Source organism: Verticillium dahliae, genomic scaffold, assembly GCF_000150675.1.
Source record: "Verticillium dahliae VdLs.17 supercont1.13 genomic scaffold, whole genome shotgun sequence".
NCBI lineage: Eukaryota > Fungi > Ascomycota > Sordariomycetes > Glomerellales > Plectosphaerellaceae > Verticillium > Verticillium dahliae.
Genome location: NW_009276944.1, coordinates 431,765 through 454,572, shown reverse-complemented (window position 1 = coordinate 454,572; position 22,808 = coordinate 431,765). Strand labels below are relative to the sequence as shown.

The 22,808-nt window shown below is 56.2% G+C and overlaps 6 protein-coding genes across 6 annotated transcripts; 4 read left to right on the top strand and 2 right to left on the bottom strand.

Annotated features, from left to right (window-relative positions):
* Positions 1-3,921: 3,921 nt before the first annotated feature.
* Positions 3,922-6,259, top strand: VDAG_06092 (uncharacterized protein; the record flags this gene model as incomplete). The annotated part of the gene is made up of 4 exons (XM_009659106.1): positions 3,922-4,640; positions 4,733-5,824; positions 5,883-6,063; positions 6,119-6,259. The coding sequence occupies 4 exons, from the start codon at positions 3,922-3,924 to the stop codon at positions 6,257-6,259; spliced, it is 2,133 nt and encodes a 710-aa protein (XP_009657401.1).
* Positions 6,260-8,596: 2,337 nt separating this feature from the next.
* On the bottom strand, positions 8,597-10,929 carry VDAG_06091 (kelch repeat protein; the record flags this gene model as incomplete). The annotated part of the gene is made up of 3 exons (XM_009659105.1): positions 8,597-8,675; positions 8,729-10,430; positions 10,488-10,929. The coding sequence occupies 3 exons, from the start codon at positions 10,927-10,929 to the stop codon at positions 8,597-8,599; spliced, it is 2,223 nt and encodes a 740-aa protein (XP_009657400.1).
* Positions 10,930-11,786: 857 nt separating this feature from the next.
* On the top strand, positions 11,787-13,646 carry VDAG_06090 (WD repeat-containing protein slp1; the record flags this gene model as incomplete). The annotated part of the gene is made up of 2 exons (XM_009659104.1): positions 11,787-13,467; positions 13,525-13,646. The coding sequence occupies 2 exons, from the start codon at positions 11,787-11,789 to the stop codon at positions 13,644-13,646; spliced, it is 1,803 nt and encodes a 600-aa protein (XP_009657399.1).
* Positions 13,647-14,213: 567 nt separating this feature from the next.
* On the bottom strand, positions 14,214-15,734 carry VDAG_06089 (salicylaldehyde dehydrogenase; the record flags this gene model as incomplete). The annotated part of the gene is made up of 1 exon (XM_009659103.1): positions 14,214-15,734. The coding sequence occupies exon 1, from the start codon at positions 15,684-15,686 to the stop codon at positions 14,214-14,216; it is 1,473 nt and encodes a 490-aa protein (XP_009657398.1). The 5' UTR covers positions 15,687-15,734.
* Positions 15,735-18,397: 2,663 nt separating this feature from the next.
* Positions 18,398-19,175, top strand: VDAG_06088 (uncharacterized protein; the record flags this gene model as incomplete). The annotated part of the gene is made up of 3 exons (XM_009659102.1): positions 18,398-18,458; positions 18,554-18,652; positions 18,723-19,175. 3 exons carry the CDS (start codon positions 18,398-18,400, stop codon positions 18,743-18,745), a joined length of 183 nt encoding a protein of 60 aa, XP_009657397.1. The 3' UTR covers positions 18,746-19,175.
* A 2,550-nt stretch (positions 19,176-21,725) lies between these two features.
* Positions 21,726-22,646, top strand: VDAG_06087 (uncharacterized protein; the record flags this gene model as incomplete). The annotated part of the gene is made up of 1 exon (XM_009659101.1): positions 21,726-22,646. The coding sequence occupies exon 1, from the start codon at positions 22,170-22,172 to the stop codon at positions 22,644-22,646; it is 477 nt and encodes a 158-aa protein (XP_009657396.1). The 5' UTR covers positions 21,726-22,169.
* Positions 22,647-22,808: the final 162 nt, after the last annotated feature.

Below are 22,808 nucleotides of genomic sequence, written 5' to 3'. Positions count from 1 at the left end.
TGGCGGTTTGGGCGGTAGAGATGCACATGTGGACATGATTTGTTGCGCATGGCTTCGGGACCCTTGATCCGTTCTGTCACTGTGTGCATGCGATGCGGGTACTGCATTGCATCTCACAGCGGACAGCCTGGACCAGCCCATCCGTCATCCTCACCGCCTTTCGCAATGGGACTTACATGTGCCCCTCGCATATTCAGTTCACGAATACGCCCAGGCAGAAGCAATCCATCCCGAGGAAATACGGCCTGAACTCATTCGGGCGCTAACATGAGGATTCGAGGGGGCTTCTGCTCAAGAACTTGAGCATGGATGCTCCAGCCATGACCCCACGCCGAGACGCTTCCCGGAATTCTGAGTGTTGCCATTTGTTGCAGCGCAGACGCCTCGGTGGACACGCAACGTGCAGCACTCCTCCAGGCTGTCTCTGCACCCACTGTCAAACCACTCCCACTCTGTTGGTAGCGTATGTTTCTGCCGCGCTACAATTTTCTGCCAAACACAACGACAAAAGGACGTCTACTCGGCTGCCTGACCGTCCTACTCATCCTCTGGCTTGGGCGGTCTTGCATGTGCGGCGATGGTCATCGTGGCAGCCCACCATGCTACGCCAGGGCTCGGGTTGCGTTACCATGACTCACAGCAGCCTCAAGGCAACGGTTCGAGACGTCACCACCAACTCATGAATTCCTGGGTAAAAGCTCGGTGTTGCTGGCAGCGAAGAAGAGCTGCAGCACCTGTCGCCGCAAACATGGCTGTAATGGACGGGTGGTGTGGTACTCAAGACGCTAACAGTCCCGCATGAGTCAAGTGCGGTACAGCGGCAGCCTCTCTCATTAGCTTGCACCAGTGGGCGGTCGAATCTGCCCCCCCTCTTCCAGCCCCTGCTCAACAGCATTCGTTGTGAGGTCCATGGCGACGCTAATCCATGCGCGTTCATGGAGCACATAGATGCTTTGCAGTGTGGTGGACCTAAGAGATTCAAGTGTCAAATGCCAAAGCTCAGAGCAGTTTGATCGCATCGTAGTGCTTCGGGTGCAAGATTACATCCTAGACGGAACGTGTCTTGCATGAGGGAGCTATTATGCCTTGCTCAAAATCTATTCATCGCTGGAGAGAAGATCTGGCGAAGAGTTGCCGTTGATCGAATCAAGGAGTAGGAGCAGAGTGATCCATTCCGGTTGCTACTTACGGCAGGTATCGTGGGCTTTCTCAACGGCTGGGCTACGCATTGACAAAGATTACAAGAGTATTTGGTGCATGCCAAGACACACTTCTCAGGACTGGGGCATTTCCCTCTCCTTAAAAACGGTAGATCTGAATGTATCAAGTCTAGCACCGGGTCAGGAGAACGAACCAGCCAATTTCGGGCAGTTTACCTCGAGACCACGCATTTCTGAGGTGGGCAGACGACAGCGAGGTCAAACGCGTCGGAACAGAACCCGACAGTCACAGCCAAGTCTTTGGCGGAAACGACCACAGCGTCCGGCATTGTGCTCTGGGCTTCGATGTAACGCATCAAAACCCGGCTGGGTTGCCCATGGATCCTTAACGAGCAGTTGGAGGCGAGCATGACTTGCGGTCATGAGCTTTGGTGAGATCATTTGCCTCATCGTAGGCGTCGTGAACATGGCCAGTCCGCCTTTGAGCTGTCAGAGGCACCCCGACCTGCCGCGTCGCACTCATGTGTCGCTGTACAGAGACAAGGCAGTTGTTTGTAGATCGTGCCAGTCACAGAGCTGGCTCCATAACAGCCGCCAGCCCAGCCAGCGTAGTGCCGGAGACGGGACTGATCGCAGGCAAGCAAGAGTGTCAAGAACGATTTGGTCTTCAGGTTTCCCAGCAACATTTGCTGATCACAGGCCGGCCGGTGGATGAGTGGACTAGCCTGGCGGTTGGCCTCACTAGGTGTGGTGATGGAGGTGTAATCGAGACGCCGTCTCGACGAAGAAGAGCCCCTCGACTCGCCACAGGCTCGCGCAGCTCGTCTCGTTTGCGGTATGCGGTTGGGCGATAAGGTTCCGTCGGGGAGAGTCATAGGCACTCGAATGGGCGCTGCCTGTGTAAACCCTCCTGTCCCTCCGGACCAGAGGGGTGCAGGGCGGCCAGGCAGCGAAGGCGCAAAGCAGCAAGGCGGCTGGATGGAGGGGAGGAAGAAGCAAAGTCTCGTGGCGATAGCTGATGTCTGATGCGACCAACTGCCTCAATGCATTGGTGAAGCAAAGCACGGATGAAAGCACTACTGGCGTGAGTGCGTCACTACCCCTGAAGGGGGCAAGACAGGAAGAGGAAGGAAAGCATTCAAGGTGCTGGGGGTGCGGTGAGAAGCAAGCAGCGACAGCCCAAGCAGAACACATCCACACACGCAAACATGCCCGTCCACAATAGTACAGTACCTTACCTACGGCGGAAGGAAGGAAGGAAGAAAAAAAAGAAGGGTCTCATTCCGTGCGCATCGTCAACAACAGGGAAGCACCTGCCACCAAGTGAGCAGATCGGCGACGTCCACGACAGTGGTGCGAACAGGGAACTGGGAAGGAGAGCATACCCCAACCTCCTTCCTGCTTTGAGAGTGAATGCAAGGTTCCGTGGCTCTTGCTGCCGATGCCTCGTGGAAGTGGTGAGGGAAAGAGCAACAGACAGACGGTGACGGTTCATGGTTCACGGCTCATGACCCAAGACTGGGAAAGCATGGAACCCGGCAGGTACATGTGGCTGACCAGGCAAAGTGGGTGTGGGGGGGGCTTGCCGTCCGTGACATGACTCCAAAAGGTACCTTTTAAGACAGTGGCATGGCCACTCAACGGCCAAGTATTACCACGACGGTCGATTGCTCCTCAACAACAGCCAAGACGGTCACTTCCTGGTCACTGTCACTTCCAGCGACCATCCATCCCATCACACCCGGACACCTTTTTCACAAGGCGATCTTGGAGTATACCTCAGCCCGGCCTCGCACTTCGACTCGACTCGCCTTGACTCGATTCCTCTTCTTCTTCTTCTGCTGCCACTCCCTCTTGATCCTGAGTTTCGTTTAGAATATCAACTACTTCATCCTTCCAGTGCCCCCCCCCCCCCCCCCCCTTCCCTTCTGTCCTGATCAAGCAGCACCCGTTCACACTCTCATCATTCTACCGTATCTACCTTGGCAGGCACTTAGGCACCCACCAGTCCAGCCTGCTCCGGCTCTAGACACCTTTCTCATCAAGGTGACCACCTTGACGTTCGACTTTATTATCCACGAGTGCACTTTTTTTGGTTGATAAACCACAGTCAAAGGGGCGAAGCCTCGTTCATTCACCATACCATCGAGCTTCACAGCATCTATCGTTCGTCATCCTCCTTCGGCGACAATAGTCTTTACTCGACGGCGTTAGGCGTCCTCTGTTTGCCATCGCCCACTTGGCCGCCCACCTCCCGTGTTCCGGTGTCTGACAAACTACCTGACTGCCTCGGCCTCGGCCACTTCAGTAGCAGCAGCCACTAGCCAATCCGCCGGCGCGCACATCAGTTGCCAGCGAACCGCGCAACTGCGAACACTCCGAAGGGCTCCCTCCTCTACCTCTTCGTCGACCTGTCCAAGTCCGGCGTTGGCTTACTCGGGATCATCTACTACTTAACGTACCACACTCTTCCAGGTGGACTGCCTGCGATCTCAGCCGGTTCGACTCGACACGACCCGCAAACGTCGAGAAGCGAAACTCCCTCCCCCAAGTCCCCTGCACCGCACCTGCAGCCCGCCCCCCTGGCCTGCTACTCCACCGCCTTTCCCCTGTTATTACCTTATTACCTTCTGGCGCAAAGTACTGCCCAAGACCGGCGACCCTCTTCTCGCGCTAACACCGCCCGCTTGTCCTAACTCATCAATCGCCCTGGCCCTGCACCTGCGCCTGCCCTGCCTGCGCACTGCAGCCCACAGCTGACATGAAGAGCGCTCTTCGCTGGTTCGCCCCATCACCCTCCTCCCCTTCGAGTACCGAGGACCCTAAAGAAAGAGACCCGTCCAGCCGGTCCGCCGCTGCCGCCGCCTCCGCCTCTGCCTCCGCTCACTCTCATCACTTTCACGCCCACACGCACGCACTCTCGTCACACGCAACCAAAGCACAGCACCCCTCCGCATCCAGACGCTCCCACTCCCCAGGCACCACCGACTCCTCATCGCCCTTGTCGGACAACGTCTTCACATCACCCTCTCCAGAATACTCCCATTCGGCCTCACTCACGCCGAACTCGCCCCAACCCGCCACGCCCACCGATTCCTACGCCCGCGACACCGCAGGCCTCGCCTCTTCCAAGCCAATTACCATCGCCACCCCAACGCGATCCTCGTCCAACAATTCTCCCACCCCTCTCCCACCCAAGTCGAGCTTCGACAGGAATCCTTTCGGCATTCCTGAAGACCAGCTCGTGTTCGCTCCCATTTCCTTCAGTCAGGATACTGACATGACCACTGGACCCTCGATGGATTCCGCCATGGGGCGCAGTCGCCAGGACTCCTTTGTGAGCGCCGGACCGAAACCCATTTCCATGAACAATGCCAGCCGCGACAATGCCAGTCGCCAGAGGCGCGAGAGTCTCGCTGGCAGCCTCATGGCTGGTGCCAGTTGGGGCGGCATGTCCCTGGGCAGCTTCATTCGCGATGAGTATGTTCCGCTGAACCCCGCCTTCTTCCCCCGTGTTGCGCCTTTTGCGCCGCCTTTTTTCGCGAACGCCTGACTAACGACTCTACGCGCAGTATGCTCATGGCCGGCACCTCGCCCTTCACCCATCAACAATCTCCGTCACTGCACTCCTCCTCTTACCTTCCAAAATTCGAGGCCAACTTTATGAAGGACTTTACGTGCTGCGGACTCAACCTGTCTAACCTGCACGAACTTTTGCAACACTACGAGGAAGCCCACACGCAACCCAGCCCAAATACCACAAGAAACGGACCTTTCGCCACACAGTTCGCGCCGCTATCGCCGCCAACGGGGTCCAGGGCTTCATCGGCACGGCCCTCGATTGGCTCCGTTTCAGCTCTGGGCCAGCAGAATGTCTCCAAGCTTCAGCAGTCCCGACCGAGTCCCAGCATCTCTTCGGCCGGTATGGCCAGCATGGGGGTGCAGATGGGACAGCAGTCGGGTCAGCAGCATCCCATGTCAACCCACATGGATGAACTGGATGCAGTCGAGGACATGGAGATGGATGACGCAGTCGGACACATGGAGATGGATGACGACAGCCAGAGGACGATGCACCAGACACGGCAGCTCTTCGGCCAGCAGCAGCGGCCTCAGCTCCATGTGAACTCTTCAGGCATCACACAGGGCCTTCGCACTTCACAGCCCACAACCCCTGCGGCTGCTAGCTTTGGCTTCCAGCACAACCCCACGGTGTCCTCCGTGAATACCCCGACCCTCACTACTCTCCAAAGCCCTCAGCAGCAGCGCGGAAGCACTGGTTTCCAGAACAATCAGATGGACAGCATGGTTGACGAGGAGCTTCCTGGCATGCCTATGGGTGGCAATATGGACCTCAACGGCGCCAACTTTGGCGGTGACATGGGCTTCGGCAACGCCAACAACAACAATACTACCAACTCTGAGTTTTGCATCAACGACCCTGGCAAGCACCTCTTCAGTCCAGGTGGCGCTCTCACAACTCAACAGAGAGCTCTCCAAGCGCAGCTCGTCACACTGGGCTTTGACCCTAGTCAGCCCAACAGCGCTGCCAACACGGCCCTGATCCAGAAGTTCAGCGCAATGTTGCACAATGAGGAACAGAAACCTTTCAAGTGTCCAGTCATCGGCTGTGAGAAGGCTTATAAAAACCAAAACGGACTGAAGTAAGTTCATACCGACCAATCTAGCACCCACACTTTGACTGACTCTTCCTCACTACAGATATCACAAGCAGCACGGTCACCAAACACAGCAGCTTCACGCCAACGAGGACGGAACATTTTCCATTGTCAACCCTGAGACGGATGCACCCTACCCTGGCACACTTGGCATGGAGAAGGAGAAGCCATTTTCCTGCGACGTCTGCGGAAAGAGGTACAAGAACCTCAATGGTCTTAAATATGTATGTTGGCATGATCATTCCGATCTACAAAGGCCTCGCTAATTCAAAAAAACAGCACAAGGGACATTCTGCGCCATGCAATCCCGACTTCAAGCTCCTGGCGGCTGGGCTGAACATGCCAGGTGGGCTGCCTGGGCTGATGGAGAACCAGCTCGGCAATCTTCCCGGTATAGGAGAGGATCAGCAGATGATGTAACGCACCTGCGTAGGCAAGGTACTACTGAAGCTGGAAATGTCTCTCAGTTTCACGACGAAGTACCAGCCGCCGATCGCTCGACGTCCGAACTCAAGACAGCACTTACACGTTCCGATCGATGCGATTTACCACCTCTGGGAGCGGAAGGCCAGCCTCTGCATTGCGCGGCGTTCGTGATTATTGTTTTCCCCATTACGCTGCCGGGTCCTCTCGGTTCACCCGCAGCTGTTTCATTCCCCTTTGCCTGCTTTATACCCGATAGATCGGCCGGCGCCATTCGATGATTTGGGACATACCGATGAGGGCTGTAAACGCCTCAATACACTATAATACAGCCAATGGAGACGACGTCGTCTACGAAGAAGGATCAGCGTTCGATCATGACTGCTATGAGTTTCTCGACGACGAGCAACTATTCGAACCGCTGTTTTGTTATGTCTTTGTTTCGAAATTGTTTTATTTGACATGTTTATGTCTGGCGCTATGGAGGTGGACGCCAGCGTTGTCGTTGTTGCTGTTCAAAAAAGCCACACGATGCTGTCTGGACACACGAAAGTGACGAGGTGATCCTGACGGCGAGGCATCGGGCGTCCAGATTGGTTGTGGTTACAACGCATGCAAGGATGCCAGTTTCGGCGAGGAAAGACGACGACGATATCTCTTCGCTGTCGCCAGGCACGTCAAATCACAGGATTGGTTTATTCGGCGGGGTTTTGGTTTTTGGTTTTTTTGATTTTGATTTCAGCTGAGCGAAACAATTGCTAGATTGCAGGCGTTTGACGCTGGGATACGTGGGTGTCGGAAAAGTACCAAGCGAGCAGGTAGTATGAAGCTCAGAATAGAGAAAATGTTTTTCATTGCTGGTACTCCAAGCCATCCACCCGTGACGGTTTCCTCTGCTTGTTCTCGAATCATGAATCACACTGAGCGACTTAACGTGACTCGCTGGCGACAGCGCAACGGTACCTTGTATGATCGTCGTTGGGGCCATCTCAAGGATTGGGTCTTGATCTTGGTGTACCGTCATGCCTCCTGCAGGGGTGAAGGCGGGGTCATCCTCGCGTTCGGGGTAAATAACAGCTCGAGAGACGTGGGACAAGGCGGCCGGCCGGCAGGGGGGGTGGGACTGGGATCAAACGAATCTGTACCGTCTTCTGGCCGGTGAACGCAACCTTGACTCGCGCGTAGGGCCAGCAAGTCGGAGGACAGAATGGGTCCTGGGGGTGGAAGGGCCGTGCTCCTCTGCGAGTAGCCGATGGAACATAGTACAGCGATACGATGATGATGGTGGTGAAGATACCAACGGACTGTTAGCTGATAAAGGAGGGAGCAGGGAACCGGGGACTTAGGAGATGGAAGGGTCAAAAAAAAAGGCGCCCTTTGTGTGTCTACGTGTGGTTGGCAGTCCATCTACTGGCACGCCCGGAAAGCGGATGAGGTACCCTAGTCTAGAGTTTCGAGACTACGAGCCTGGTGCTACGCAGCTGTGCAAGCCACTGCTACGTTGTTTCCGCTCGTGCCAGCAAAGTACCATGTACATGGTACGCATACATGCTTTTGTGCTAAGCGGAATCAGGAACTTGGAGGAGGGGGAGGAATTGCTTCTTGCGCTATGTCTAGTTCTGAGTCGCGTGTTGGAGTAACCTGGTGGCCCCGACTCGCGGCGGGCGGCCGGGTGAGGGTGGCCGGGGACCGGTGGGGGGTGTCCACACAGCCCGCCGGTCTTACAGGAGATCGACGTAAGTCCTCCATGGACATGATGTGATGATCATCAGCGTTTCTGGGCTGGGGCAGGGATGGCGGGGAGAACGGGGTTGGAGGGGTTGGAGGGGAGAAGAACCTTCTGTAATTGGCATGATAGCCGATGATGAGCATCGAGGATCGAGAAATATCAGATAGAGATAGCATCAAGCGATGCAATCAAATGTATTGGAGGAAAGCTAGAGATAGTCAATGGTGCGCCAGTGGAGACGTGAACCAAACGCCTTGCGATGCACCATCGTATGTAAGAGACCGAAACAAATGAAAAAGGATGATCCATCAACGCCGTCATTGGGTAAGGGCAGAGATGGCAGGGTTGTTGCAGGACGACGGACTCCAGTATGGGAAGTGATCGATGTCATGTCCCTGGCCATCGCTGGGATTCGTATCCTCCATGTGTTGTTGTTGCAACCGATCACACGTCTCCCACCCCCACGCTCAAGCGTCGTCACCTGTTCTTTCCAAGCAAAGTCGCCAGTCATCAGTCGACCAAGCGTAAAATCATAACCATGTATCCTGCATGCAAGTCATGTCGTACTGACGTGGGTGCCATCCGGCCCCCTACCGCCAGCCGATTCAGCTCATCTCTTCGTCATCGGGATCGTCTTCCAACATCTGCGTCGTCTGGCTGCTGAAACTCTGCTTCCTGCCGACGCTGTCACCGTATCGGGGAACCGTTCAGGCTGCCAACGTACTCTAGCTCCTCACCTCCAACGACCCGGCCCTCCATGTCGATCTCTTGAGACAATTCTACAAGGGCTGTCCGGGGTAAACGGAGAAATCCCTTCAGTCCGCACAATGCGGCCCCAGTGTAAGAGACAGAACTGCGCAGCCCGCTTCCTCAGCCACTCCTCGTTAGCAAGCCCGGCCGAGTGCCATATGATACAGGCGTGATCGACATCGAGCTCCTTCAACAGTCGATTCACACAGAGGAGCCTCAGGCGCGGGAGGCCATAGATGTTGGACATGACGAGAAGGCCAGCGACGTCGGCGAGTTCCGTTGTGGCCTCACTGCCCTGCACAGACGTGCCGTGGATGCTGTCTGTGTAAAGATAGTAGAGAAATGCTCTGACGACCGAATAAGGCTCAGGAATGTGCATCTTTTTTGTGTGGAACTCAGCCATCTGAGAATTGTACAATCGGGCAAAATGAGGCCATCGTGCCTGCAGGATGAGTTTGTGCACGTGTATGGGTTGTGATGTATGAGTGCCCGGAGCAAGCCAGTTTTGGTCGGGAGTATCTTCGCCGCTCCGTGGCATGCTCTCTTCATCCCAGGGCCAACCTCCAGCCAGGGCCGTAATAACAAAGTCCGCGCCGCTACCCGACTCAGGAGGCTGGTCGAACAGCGATGCGAGATCTGCGCCTAGGCCTCGTGATGGCTGGTCGATCGCACGAGTCGGCCGAGATTGCGTCACTGGCTCTGATGCGAGGTGGTTTCCGAGGAACCCATATTTGCGAAGATCAATCTCCATGATGTCGCTCAAGTATTCCTCAAATCCATTGGGGCCCAGGTCGTTGGCCGGTGGATCTGTCGGACAGCCGAGGAGCCACGCCTTGGTTCCGTCTTCGTTCATGGTGCAATAGTGCCAGCGATAGCCGGATTTGAATATCTCCCTGCCCTCGGCAAGCTTTTGCCATCGGAGTGTCTGAAGGTCCAGGGCTGACAAGGAACATTCCTTAGATGTGGTTGTGACTGCTGGCGTGACAAAATCGAGCAGCGTGCCTGACGAGTATACGTGGAAGTGTATACCGGAACCTTGCGGTGGTATGCTGGGCCCGCCTACAAACTTGAGCGATGAGATGGTACCAGGTGCAGGCGGAGCGTACGTCTTCATCTGGAAAGAGGGCGGGTTGACTTGTTGCGTCCGAGAATTGGCGGCATAGCCAGAAGTTCCAACCGCTGGGGTTTGTGTCAAGCTGTAAGGGGGTCGGGGTGAACCGACAGCGCGGTTGGTCCCTAAATTTCGGTCGTAGATGCCAACATTGGGTGCCGAGTCGAACGCTGGGCTTCCCTTTAGGTCTAGCCACCACAAGTCTCCAGTCTTGTCCATGTCTTCGCCCATACCACCAAACACCCACACGCGGTCGTTCCATATGTACACGGAATGGTCGAAGCGGCCAACGAAGCGCCATGACCTAGACCAGGTGAAAGTCTTCAGGTCGAGGTAGCAGATGTCATCTAACACGTAGTTATCGTTGCCTGTGATACCTCCGACAATGAATAACTTGTCTTCGTGTAGAACAGCGGCGTGTCGGGCCCGGCCCTTGGGTTTCGGTCCGCTCGTTTGTGGCATTGTCCAATGAGCGGTCTTGAGATCAAAGACTATGAGATCGGACAGGTAGGTTCGGTGTTCATTCTCGCCGCCAAAGACAAGCAGCTTGTCGCCAGCGTACATGGTGGCAGTGTGTCCTGGGTGACAAACAGGTTAGTCTGATGCAGAGGCTTCTGGTCCGAAGCGTAACTTACCCATGCGAACACCTGGGATGTCACCATAATTGTCGATCAGACTCCACTGATGGCTGTTGAGGTCGAGCTTGAGGACATGATTGTAGACCTCATCGGTGTACTGGTCAAATCCTCCAAAGGCATAGATGGTGTTGTTTCCGCAGTAGGTCACCGAGGCATTGACAAGACATGCCGGTCGCTGGCCCAGGGTTTTCGTGACCTTGGGACGGTAGCCATCGAGGCCGGTCCTGTTCTTGATGGGCGAGTTGGGCATGATGTAGGTGTTGTTGGCAGAGCCATCTGAGCCAGGCGAGCTGTCGGAAGGGCCGGGGCCGCTGGAAGACGGAAGGAGAGAGGAGGAGGCACGGCTGAGCGTGTTGGTGTTGGCGCTGGGAGTTGATAGTGTAGGGCCGCCAAAGAGGGACGGCGTACTGGCGCCAGGCGTGCCAGGCTGCGCCGCCATGGTTGTGATGTTGACGGATCCGGATCCTCGGCGATTAGCGGCAGGTCGTAGCGGTCATTTCAGAGGGTCAAGAAGACGGAAGAGCGTCTCGGCGTGAGGGTCGATGATGGACTGGAGGAAGCCAACCTTTGGAAAAATATTTGGGACGATCTTGACAGACAAAGGAGACGGTCGTTCAGGCAGCGCAGCGGCGGTCGTTACCTGCTGTTCCTCTTCTGGCCTAGCGGCTCGTGGGCCTGAATCGGGAGGGAGCAGTGGCTGGCAGGCGGTAACAAGAGGCAGAATGGAAGGAGCGACTGACCTCATCGGTAGTGCACAGGCCAGGAGAGAGGCAGGAGCGAGGCAGGAGAGAGCCAAGAGAGGAGGGAGCCAGAGGGACGCCACTGCAGGAACAGGGATTGATTAATCAGCTTCTGATTGGCCTAAATTGGCCCCCGGGGGTTGGCTGCCGGAACATTGCAGCAACCGCAACCGGGGTGACAGGGATGGAAGCCGTTGCCCGGCCAGGTCGACAGTGGGGCATAAAGTAAATAAAAGACGTCCAAGGTTGAGCTCACCATGCCGCACCTCTTCTCTCCTCACCATGCACACTCTCCACCCGCAAGCCCTCCAACAGCCTCTCATCCCGCTCTCCTCACGCTTAGCCTGTGAAAGGAACACCCATCAAGTCCGCTAGATCTTCTTCGCTGCATTCTCCTCGCTCGAACTGATTGCCCCTCCGACTTCGAAACTGTTCTTTGCTCAGAGCCATAGCCATCACTCGAATCATCGAGAACATCGACTACCATCATACTAACGGTGCCCGCACCCATCCAGGAACCTTTTGTTAGAGTCTCTTGGAGCTCTCAGACACCAAAATGGCCTCAGCCGCCGTGACCACACCACTCAAGTCCCATCGGGGGCTCTTCACTACCCGTACCGCTGGCGGACGCATGCCTTTGACTCCTTCGCCTCGCCAGTGCTCGACCACTTCAATCCCACTGAACCTCAACTCTTCGCCCTACACCCCTGAGCGTCAGTCGAGCAAGGACGGCTACAGGCCCACCAAGTCCACGTACGGCGGAAACCTCACCGCCCACCTCGCCCGCTCGGCCACCAAGCCCAAGTCCTCTCACCGTGACTCTCCCAAGTCTAACATCGCCCGCGGTGTCGCTACCCCTCGCAAGGCTCTTGAGCTTGGCGTGTCCGACTTCACCTTGACTGGCTCGGGAAAAACTCCCTCCAGTGCTAAGCCCAAGAAGTCCCAGAGGGTCAAGTCCAGCAAGACCACGATCAACTACGGCGGCGATCGCTTCATCCCCAACCGCGGTGCGAGCTCCGCCATTTCCAACGTCGGCAGTGGCAAGCTTGATCATGCCGAGAAGCGTCCAAAGTCTAGCAACGGCGATGGCTCCACCACTCTCTCGTCTGCTGCCGACGAGGCCCTGGCTGCCCTTGAGGGCCTCAGCATCAACGATGATGATGAGCCTACCACCTACGCCCGCCCTTCCCCCAACACCGTCGCCTATCAGGACTCCCTTGCCAATGCCTGCGGCGTCAACCTCAACACCCGTATCCTCCAGTTCAAGCCCGCGCCTCCCGAGTCGTCTAAGCCCATCGACCTTCGCCAGCAGTACAACCGTCCTCTGAGGGCCGCCACGGCCACGAGTGCGCAGTTCCGTCGCCGTGTGGCCACTGCTCCTGAACGTGTTCTTGACGCACCTGGTCTGATCGATGATTATTACCTCAACCTGCTCGACTGGAGCTCTGGGAACCAGGTTGCCATTGGTCTGGAGCGCAACGTCTACGTCTGGTCCGCCGATGAGGGAAGCGTAAGCTGCCTTCTCGAGACCAGTGCTGACACCTACGTCAGCAGTGTCAAGTGGTCCGGTGACGGTGCCTATGTCGGTGTCGGCCTTGGAACTGGTGAGGTTCAGATCTGGGACGTTGCCGAAGCCCAGAAGGTTCGCAGCATGTTTGGCCACGACACCCGTGTCGGTGTCATGGGCTGGAACAAGCATCTCCTTTCGACTGGTGCCCGTAGCGGTCTTGTCTACAACCACGATGTTCGCATCGCCGAGCACAAGGTTGCCGAGCTCGTCTCCCATACCTCTGAGGTCTGTGGTCTGGAGTGGCGTTCCGACGGCGCTCAGCTCGCTACTGGCGGCAACGACAACCTGGTCTCCATCTGGGACGCCCGTTCGCTGTCGGTTCCCAAGTTCACCAAGACCAACCACAAGGCCGCCGTCAAGGCCCTCGCCTGGTGCCCCTGGAACATGAACCTTCTCGCCACGGGAGGTGGTTCGTATGATCGCCACATCCACTTCTGGAACTCTACCTCGGGCGCTCGCGTCAACAGCATCGACACTGGCTCGCAGGTCACCAGCCTCCGCTGGAGCCCCAACTACCGCGAGATTGTCAGCTCGAGCGGCTTCCCCGACAACTCTCTCAGCATTTGGAGCTACCCCACCCTGGTTCGCAACGTGGAGATTCCAGCCCACGAGAGCCGCGTCCTGCACAGCTGCCTGAGCCCGGATGGCCAGATGCTCGCCACTGCTGGTACGTGTACTCTAGCTTCATGTTCCCTGAAAACCCTTGCTAACAATAATGCTCTAGCTGCCGACGAAAGTCTCAAGTTCTGGAAGGTGTTCGAGAAGAAGGCCGGCTCCAGCTCTGGGGTTGGTGCCACCGGCACCTCGACCAAGGCCGAGATGACCAAGCAGATGACCATCCGCTAAGCGACCAAGTATCTCGTGCTCGACAGCGACCTGCCGTCGGTGTCGCCCGCCTGATCAATCAAACGACAAATGTAGGTATCTCAGCCCCTAGGGCATTCACTGTTCTGGGTTTCCAGCCGGTCTTCAGCAAGCAAGGAGTCAGGGTGTTACATGCTTCCAAACACGCCGTGGCACGAAAGAGCTTCTCCACGATGGCATGAGATGAATTGGTCATGACGGTCACGATCAACGGGAATTGGATTGGGGTGTTGTTCCCTGTTTTTGAGACGCGGCACATTTGTGCCCGCAACAGAAGTAACTATTGGCTTCCTGTGTCAAGGGGGAAAGTGGCCCGCTGCACAACAGATATCAGTTGAAAGGGAAGGGGGGGTAGCCTTCGTCGAGTGACCTGCCCCCTCGGCGTTATGGGATATAAGGGGACAACGGAATAATACGGAATTTGCTTTTTTACCATCACCATGCCTTTGACTGTGCGTCGTTTAAGTGAATCGAGCAAGTGTTTCTCTCATAATTCTATACGTACTTGATGGTAGCTCATGTGTGCATCATTTCGCCATGACCAATCCATCAGTCCTGATACGTGATGGTCTTGGTCCTCACCCACTCCTCCAAGGCACCGGCGTTGAACCTGCCATACCCGCTCGCCTTGGCGCCACCATGAGGCAGCGCCGGCTCGTCGTGCACAGTCATGCTGTTGATGTGCACAGCGCCCGTCTCAATGTTCTTCGCGAAGCGCAGGCCTCTGCGGAGGTCCTCGGTGAAGACGGCCGACGTCAGGCCGTACTCGGTGTCGTTGGCAATACGCAGGGCCTCTTCCTCCGTCTCGACCTCGTAGAGGGACACGGTGGGGCCGAACGACTCGGTCTGGTAGATGTCCATCTCGGGCGTGACGCTGCCGAGCACGACGGGCCGCATGCGCGTCGGCGAGGCCTCGTCGGCATTCGGGTCGCCGGCGATGACGCGGGCCCCCTGGGCGACGGCATCGCGGACGAGCTTCTTGTTCTTGGTGACGGCCGCGCTGGCGATGAGCGCGGGGGCGTCGGCGATCAAAAAGATGTTGCTTATGGCGTCGCGGAGAGCGGACTCAAAGGCGGCGCTCACGGCCTTGTGGACAACGATGCGCTCGGTGCTCATGCAAATCTGTCCAGCGTTGCGGAAGGCGCCGTGGGCGCACTCCTGCGCGGCGAGCTGCAGGTCGGCGTCTTCCCAGACGATGGCCGGGGCCTTGCCACCGAGCTCGAGGAGCACGGGCTTGAGGTGTTCGCCGGCGAGGCGACCAATGATGCGACCGACGCCCGTAGAGCCGGTGAAGTTGATTTTCTTGACGTCGCGGTGCGCGATGAGCGCGGCGGTGACGGCCGGGGCGTCGCTGGGGTCGTGCGCCAGGGTATTGAGAACGCCGTGCGGCAGACCAGCCTCGTGAAAACACGAGGCGATGGCCCAGGTGACGCGAGGGCTCACTTCGGGACCCTTGAGAACGACGGTGTTGCCGGTGACGAGGGGCCCAGCAATGGCGCGGACACCGAGAATATAGGGCGCATTCCATGGGGCGATGGCGAGGACGACGCCAAAGGGTTCCTTGACGATGAGGGCGGAACAACCTTCGCCGGCCGGCGTTGGGATGATGCCCTCTACCGAGTGCACCCGAGCTGCGGAGGCGATGAGTATATTGATTGTGACCTTGAGGTTGAAATCGGCCCAGGATGGGATGGCACCAGTCTCGCTCGTCAAGTAGCCGGCGAGCTCAGCGTGGCGGGAGTTCATGATCTCGGCAGTCTTGACTAGGATGGCAGCGCGCTTCGCGGGCTTGAGTGCGCGCCAGGCGGGCAAGGCCGCGGCTGCAGCAGCAACGGCGGCCTCAGCATCGGAGGTCTGAGCAGAGGCCGATTGATAGAGGTATTGGTTGGTCCCTGGAGAGGTGACGGGAAATGTTTTGGAAGTGAGTTTTTCGGCGCCGTTCAGGAAGAAAGGCACTGTGTTGGGAGAGTCCGAAGAAGTCGGTGGCAGGGCAGCCGACGAGTCGGAGGTAGGGTTAGACATGGTGGTTTTCAGTTGGTGTAACTGAGTCGTGACAAGGACTGGATAGTGGTCGGGGATCCGACGTCTTCGGTTCCAGCGAGAGAAGGGGAACAAGAGAAGTTGTAATTGAGAGGTTTTTCGGTGCCTGAGCGAGAACAGATGGGTCCACCCAGATGCGTGTCTGGTGATGTATGATGTAAGACGTCGAAGTTGTTGTTTCCGCTCTAAATAAACAGCTGCAGGTTGATTTAAAGGGCCCTGTACCTTAATTCCTTGGGTAGCACGGACAGGTTACGCTAACCCCGCGAAAGTCCGGGGCGTGGCATCTCGACTATCGCCGTCGACCCCGCACCGGCAGTCAAGCAAGGCAGACGCTCTGGCATCAATACTCACGCATCCTATATCACGTAGCTATGCTGGCTGGCGGCGCCGTCGGCGCCCGAGATCAGAGCTTCCCCCAGCTGGGGCCGGGTCAAAGCGGGTATGTGGGCGCGACTTGATCGGGTCGCAAGTGGGGTTGCACTGGTGCTCATTTTGGGCGTTGTCCGTGAGAGGTAAGGTACCTAAGGTAGATAGAGATGCAGCGCAGCATGTACTTGAAATTGTATCAAGTTGTTGTCCGTTTTTCGTGCTTCCACTTCTGCAATACTGCCGGCTGGAGAAAGGGCTGAGGAATCGCCGACGTGTCCACTGAAATGGTCTCAACTGTGTGAAGAATCAGCATGGGAGCCAGCCGGTCAAGTATGCGAATCCACAACCTTCGGAAACGGCTCCACCGGGAAGAATATACTGTACATCCCTCTGAGGCCTCGGGGATTCCGTGTAGGAACCCTGGCCTTGGTATGGGGGAGGGAACGTCAGCGACACAGGTGCCTTTGACTTCGCTGGTTGTTTCTCGGTGGCCATGATGCAAGCCCGATTATGCTGTACTTGAGGCGTGGTAGGTCAGTGCCGAGTCTGTAACTGGTGGTCATTGATGAGGATATGCAGAGGACGTAATTGATGTCTTTTCTCGTGGTGAGAAGGGATGCAAGAGCTGCTGACATAATATTCCAACTGATTTCAGAGTAAGGTAGGTACCTACCCCCGCAAGCCCAGGTACCTACTCACTTTGTCTGACACTTGCGCCCTGACTAAGAATGGGTGGGCTGCAGTCCGTCACTCCTGCCACATGAGCAGACGGGCGCCTTGTGCAAACATGGCTCCTCGTGCATGCCGGGAAGGACCCCGCCAAGACAAGAAAAAACGAAGGCTTTGGTCTTGACTTCCTGGGGGAAAAAACACGTGCCTCAATCTTGACCAATAAGGACGTGGAGAGAGCACCCTCTAGCCACGAGCTAACGGTGAAGAACCCCGCAGATGCTTTTTGCCGAGCCCCTCATGATATCGCTGCTTTAACTTTGATGGAAGACGCTGTGCTGGCAGTGGCTTGCAGTGTCTGCGCCACAGACCTTCCACAATGGTCACCGCAAAGCCTCGAACACACCGTAATAAACAGCTGACGGATTTGGTGGCAGTACGAAAACGGCAAGGGGCACCACTTTCTGACTCTTGACTTCCGAGGCGGTCGGACGGGGCTGCTGAGGTAGTGCTTCCGGCATAGATGTTTTGGGTGTTACCTCGACTTATTGTCCCAAGGTCTGTGGCCAGCATACAAACCAGGCAGCCCATATTGGACTGGGCAGGTGTTTTGACCTCGTGTTCGGATGACCATTCGCGGTCGCCGGCCAAGCTCATAGCAGTTGACTACGCCTTGGTACCTAGATAGATAGGTAAGAGTCATGATAGATAATGAGAGAGTGGGTTTTCACTACGGCACCAAGCAGTGGGAACCCCGACCTCTCCGCTCGCAGCCATGGAGATCCCCTTTTGGGCACATTTTTGTTCAAGCACTCAGCATCGCATCAGATGGGCAAAGCAGCAAGTCTATGTCTCTCCAAAGAAAAAGGTACTTATGTGTCGCGGAGCTCCGTAAAAAGAAACATTAACTTACTCTCTGAGACCGAGTCCTCATACTGCCAAACCTACGAGATGGAGATTGTTGCCATTGTTGCCTTGTGTGGCAACTTGAGCATGAATCATGAGTTGACGCGTCAGGCCGGTGAACATGCACATGCGGCAAGATGCTCTTTTCCTACTCAGGGCATATCTTTGCTACAGAAAGTCTCTGCCCAGGTGCCAAGAGGATGGCAGGCGACGCTGACATGTGCAGAAGTCGGGCACAAGCCTTGGCTGCGGGGTTTCCATAGCCAAAGGCCGTCCAACAAGAGACAGGGACGATATTAATTCGACCTCTGAACGCAATCGATTCGCTGAACTTGATGCGCGTACAGAAACAATACACTATACCGAGGAAAGGATCGCCATGAGTGTCCTGGGACTCTGTCACTACGAATTTTGAGTGGTGGAGGTATTTGTCGATCTCGAGAACAAAGTATCAGGGATGAACCGCGTACCGCGCTGATCGAGCAGCTGGTGCAATGGTGAGCTAATGCTGCAGACTGACTTCCCTCTTAATGATGAGTGCGTACTATAACATCTTCCATCGCCAAGGCCTTCTTTGGAGCAAACACCGACTCGTGCCAGGAGAGAAAAGGTATTTAAACTGCTTGATCTCCAAGCTCTTTTGTTCTCTCCCAGACAACTCATTCTAACAGTTTACACCATTCCTTGCCTTAATCTTGTCCAATATCTACAACACAAGCCACTCTTCCCAAATCTTATAACTCAACATGAAGCTGCTCTTCGTCACCTCCCTTTTCCTTGCTGCCGCGACTGCACTTCCAGCCAATGGTAAGTCGCCACCACCGCAGAGTCTTTGCTTACCTCCCCCGCCGGAAGACAACATGATTCCGGGAGGGAAAACGAGCTAAGTTGGACCGCTGTAGGCGACAGGATGACCGAGCGCGAGGCAGATTGTGCCGAAGACTGTGTGGAGAGGCTCTGCATGGGCTTCGCCAATCTTGACTACGTCGCTTGTATGCTGAGTGAGTAGAAGGGGACAAACTTTAGTCCTTCGAATCTGAAGTTACTTTTCGAGCTGACCTTCTTTGGTAGGTTGCCAGACTATGTGTAGCTGATCTCCAATCATCTTGTTGTACCGCTTCAAGACATCAACACTCTTACTGTTTACGACTCAAGAAGACTAGATTGATGTAGTGGTCAAAAGATATATGCTGGAGATTTGGAACCGGCGTGTTTTGGAACCATCCTAATAACTAGTCTCTAGCTTCCCCCGAGAGTGTTCAAATTGACCTTGTTAGTACTACCTAATGTGGATTGAAATAGTGAGGCGCTCTATTCAAGAAGACAGTACTAAAGCCGCTGTCTCATCGCTCGAATCTCACAGGGTTGATGACGTGATGTTGGTTCGTTGAGGGTTGTCTTGTGCCGAGCTTTTATCCCCAGTTCTACGAGCGACCGTCACGCTGAAGTTGGCCGTTGATGAATGTGCCGGAAGAATTTTAATCAAATACAGCCATCCTGACAACAGGCAATGCCTTCTGATATGTAGGCCGCATGTGCAACAAATCTCACCGCAAAGCCATCTTGGTGTCATGATACATGATCAAGAAGTTCGGCGCGAGTCAGTGGTCGGAGCGGTACCACCTATTATATCTGGGCGACTGGCCTCGAGAAAGTCATCCACCGATCTTCGCACATGCAGGATCTAAGCATCAGGAAAAGGGGATTTATGAATGGTCCGAACCCTATTCATGCATGCCATACACTTTTGGGTCCAACGAGGCTGGCAACGTGTCTCGTGGCACGGAAAAACCAATACGAGATCCATCTACCTGCCTTGAATTCTTGCTGGGGGAGCCTCTTGCATGGCCGCTAGTTGTCTTGACAACCCTGCCCCTGGGTGCAATGCATGGTATCATGTGCCTGCCCTGGCTCCTGCATGGGCTCAAACTCAATTCAATGGCATGCGCACCCGTTCATCCGTTGACCTACTCCTTGATGTGCCTGTATCGAAGTTTCGGATGGAGGGACAAAGGTCGAGCCCCGCATGTCACAAAATCAGGCATCGGATCGAAGAGCATCTCCCCTACTCAGGTTGCACCCAGCAGTGCTACCCTTTGAGACGTAAGACATTCGTCGCCGAGCTTCAGTCATTCTGACTATCACCTGATTTGTTGTGGACGAAAGCCTGTTCTCGCTCTGTATATGATGTCAAAGGGCGATAGGGGAATGAACAAATACCGCACCAGAGCCATTTGAGGACCGAGGAGGTTGGCGAACGCCAGCAGGTCCTCAGCAGACGTTCGTAGAGACGTTTTCTCCCATGGTTCATGAGGCTGGTCCCCGACGTGGCTCGCATTTCCCACAGCCATCTCATGAATTCGTAGCGCGCCCCCAACCCTTTGGCCACAGAAAAACGGACTGCAATGTCCCAGACATGGCGGCAGTCAGAAGTTGCACTGCATTCACAAGAAACACGAAATGTGGCATTGGCCGAGTCTGTCGGGGCAACGTGTTACCCGTTGTTATAGCAGCACCACGTTGCGGTAGGAGTGGGAAGGAAACGAAGGTGCAGAAGGAGAGAGCAATGGGCGGGTGGATCTGGGGAGCATTGTGTATGCGCGAACACAAGCAATCTGTTGAGCGCTAAATCGGCAACCGGCCGGCGGAGTCGACTGGTGATAGCGAAAGTTATCGCTGTGGCATATGACGTACCCCCAGGCAGTTGATGCTCTTGACGGCGCCAAGAAGAGATTTGCCGTTCGCTCAGCGCAATCGGGGTTCATCTGTACCCATGCCGCGATCCGAAAACGGGGTCTCGAGGGGGACCCAAGCCAAGCCTTTGTCGCCCTATTTTGAGATAGCAATGTGAACGGAGGTTAGGCTTGGGAGCAGAATCAGGCGGGGTCATCTTGGTGGATTGACCGCTGATCGCTGTACAAAGACACTGCACAAAGACACTGCACAAAGACGTTGATGGGTGCAACGCCGATGTAGACCGAGGCGATTGGGCTGAGGCTGAACGGATCGAGCGAGTAGGTACCTGAGGTACACAAGGTACGATGTCGGATACGACACTTGGGTGGCCAGGGTGGTTGCCGAGGCAAAGAGGTCGAGGCGACGAAGGGCAGCCTGTTCTTTCTGGGCTCATTGACAACCTTCTGAAGGAACGCGCAGACATTTCTTGCGGGACCTATAACGCATTCCCGGCGTGTTCATGTGGTGGGGATGGCCACGACAAAAGGTGGTCCGTAACAGGCAAAAACATGATGTTGAAGAATGCCCTTGGAATCAGGGGAAAACCAATGGTCTGTGGGATCTTCCCCCCAGCCTTCCAGTCTTGGCTGCCGCTGTGCCGAAGCCGAAGCCCACTAAAACTGAGGCCCTGGCGATCGCTACGATCGGCCCACCTCAACCACCGAAATGCGCCGGGTGTGGATCCGAACAGACATCGTATCCAGGTGCACCAGCAAGACGAGGTCGAGGTCATCCGACTGTGCTTTTCGCCGATCCTGTCGTAGTGCCTCGTAGTGCCTCGTGAACACGGCGCCATCGAGGTCGATACCTCGCCGACAAAGCAGTGGCATCGTGCAGATGGCCAGCAACCACGCTGATTCACTCTGGCGATGCGACATGTCTTGCCCACATGGCAAAAGGGAAGGGAGGCAGAATGCCCCTGGGTGGTAGTACTATTAATAAACAGGCTGGAGCCTTGCGTCATTCTTTCTTCAGCAAAAGATATGGGATGTTGCAATCTGGGGTGGGCAAGCTAACATTCCATAGCGCAACCTAATGCCCTCTGTAGTATTCGGCGGCAGGACTCACTTAGCGCAGCGGCCGCGGGTCCAATGGTTCAGACCAGCCATCTCCCTACTGCCACGGTTCCCTCGAGCTAGGGCGTCAACCTCGTATTCCCCATACAACATGTAGCACCCAGACAGGACAGAAGGTTGAAGCTTCTCGGCGGAGTCCGTCCTCGCACGCGGCTCTCCAAACACTAAACAGATTTGTTGTTTACCCCTATAAGTACCGACCCTTCCCTTGTTGTTTGTTTGTGAAGTCTCCAAAACCAAAAGCCATCAAGCGTTTCACATCACGCAACTGTCTAGCATCAGCCACATCTCACTCTATCTACCTACCTACCTACCTACCTCTAAGGTACCTACCTATCAACATGAAGTCTTTCACCGTCCTCGCTGCCCTGGCCAGCCTCGGCGCCGTCTCGGCACAGACAAACAACTGCCCTGCCCCAGGCTCGACCAGCGCTGCTGGCGACTACAGCTGCAACCCGGCGCACGCGTACCCCGAGGGCCAGCAGTGCGTCCTCGTCAACGGATGCTACTTCCTTCGCTCCAAGGCCGCCTCTTCCACGGCTGCTCAGCCCTCCGCCACCGGCTGCCCTGCCCCTGGCGCAACGAGCGCTGCCGGCGACTACAGCTGCAACCCGGCCCACGCGTACCCCCGAGGGCCAGGAATGCATCCTCGTCAACGGCTGCTTCTTCCTTCGCAACAAGGCCGCCGCGTCCCGCCGCTGCCCCGATGGCCGCCGCTTCCGAGCCCACCGGCACCAGCTGCCCCGCGCCCGGCTCGACCAGCGCTGTTGGCGACATCAGCTGCCTCCCCACCCAAAAGTATTCCGAGGGTCTGGAGTGCGTCCTCGTCAACGGCTGCTACTTGCTACGTCCCATGTGCAGCACGTCCTCCACCGCCGCCCCCAAGCCCACCACCACCAGCTGCCCTGCGCCGGGCTCGACCAACGCCGCCGGCGAGTACAGCTGCAACCCCGCCCACAAGTACCCCGAGGGCCAGCAGTGCGTCCTCATGGACGGCTGCTACCTGCTCCGCACCACTGGTGGTGTCCCGACCACCCACCCCAACACCACCGTCCCCGCCACCAGCACCAAGCCCGTTGTCCTGCCCACCAACACCGTCACCGCCGGCGCCGGCGCTCTCTCGGCTTCGCGCCTCTCTGCCGTCGCCGGTCTGGTGGCTGCCGGTTTCTACCTGCTGCTCTAAGTGGCAGGCGCGCTTTGCTTTTTTTTGTTTTCTTTTCCATTTTCACGAAAAGGACGGGGCCGGGATTTTTAGATGATTATTTACACTACGCCGTGATTTATATGCTTAGATCGAACAGATAGCCTCATGCAGCGGTATAATATACTACACACTTTGAATTCC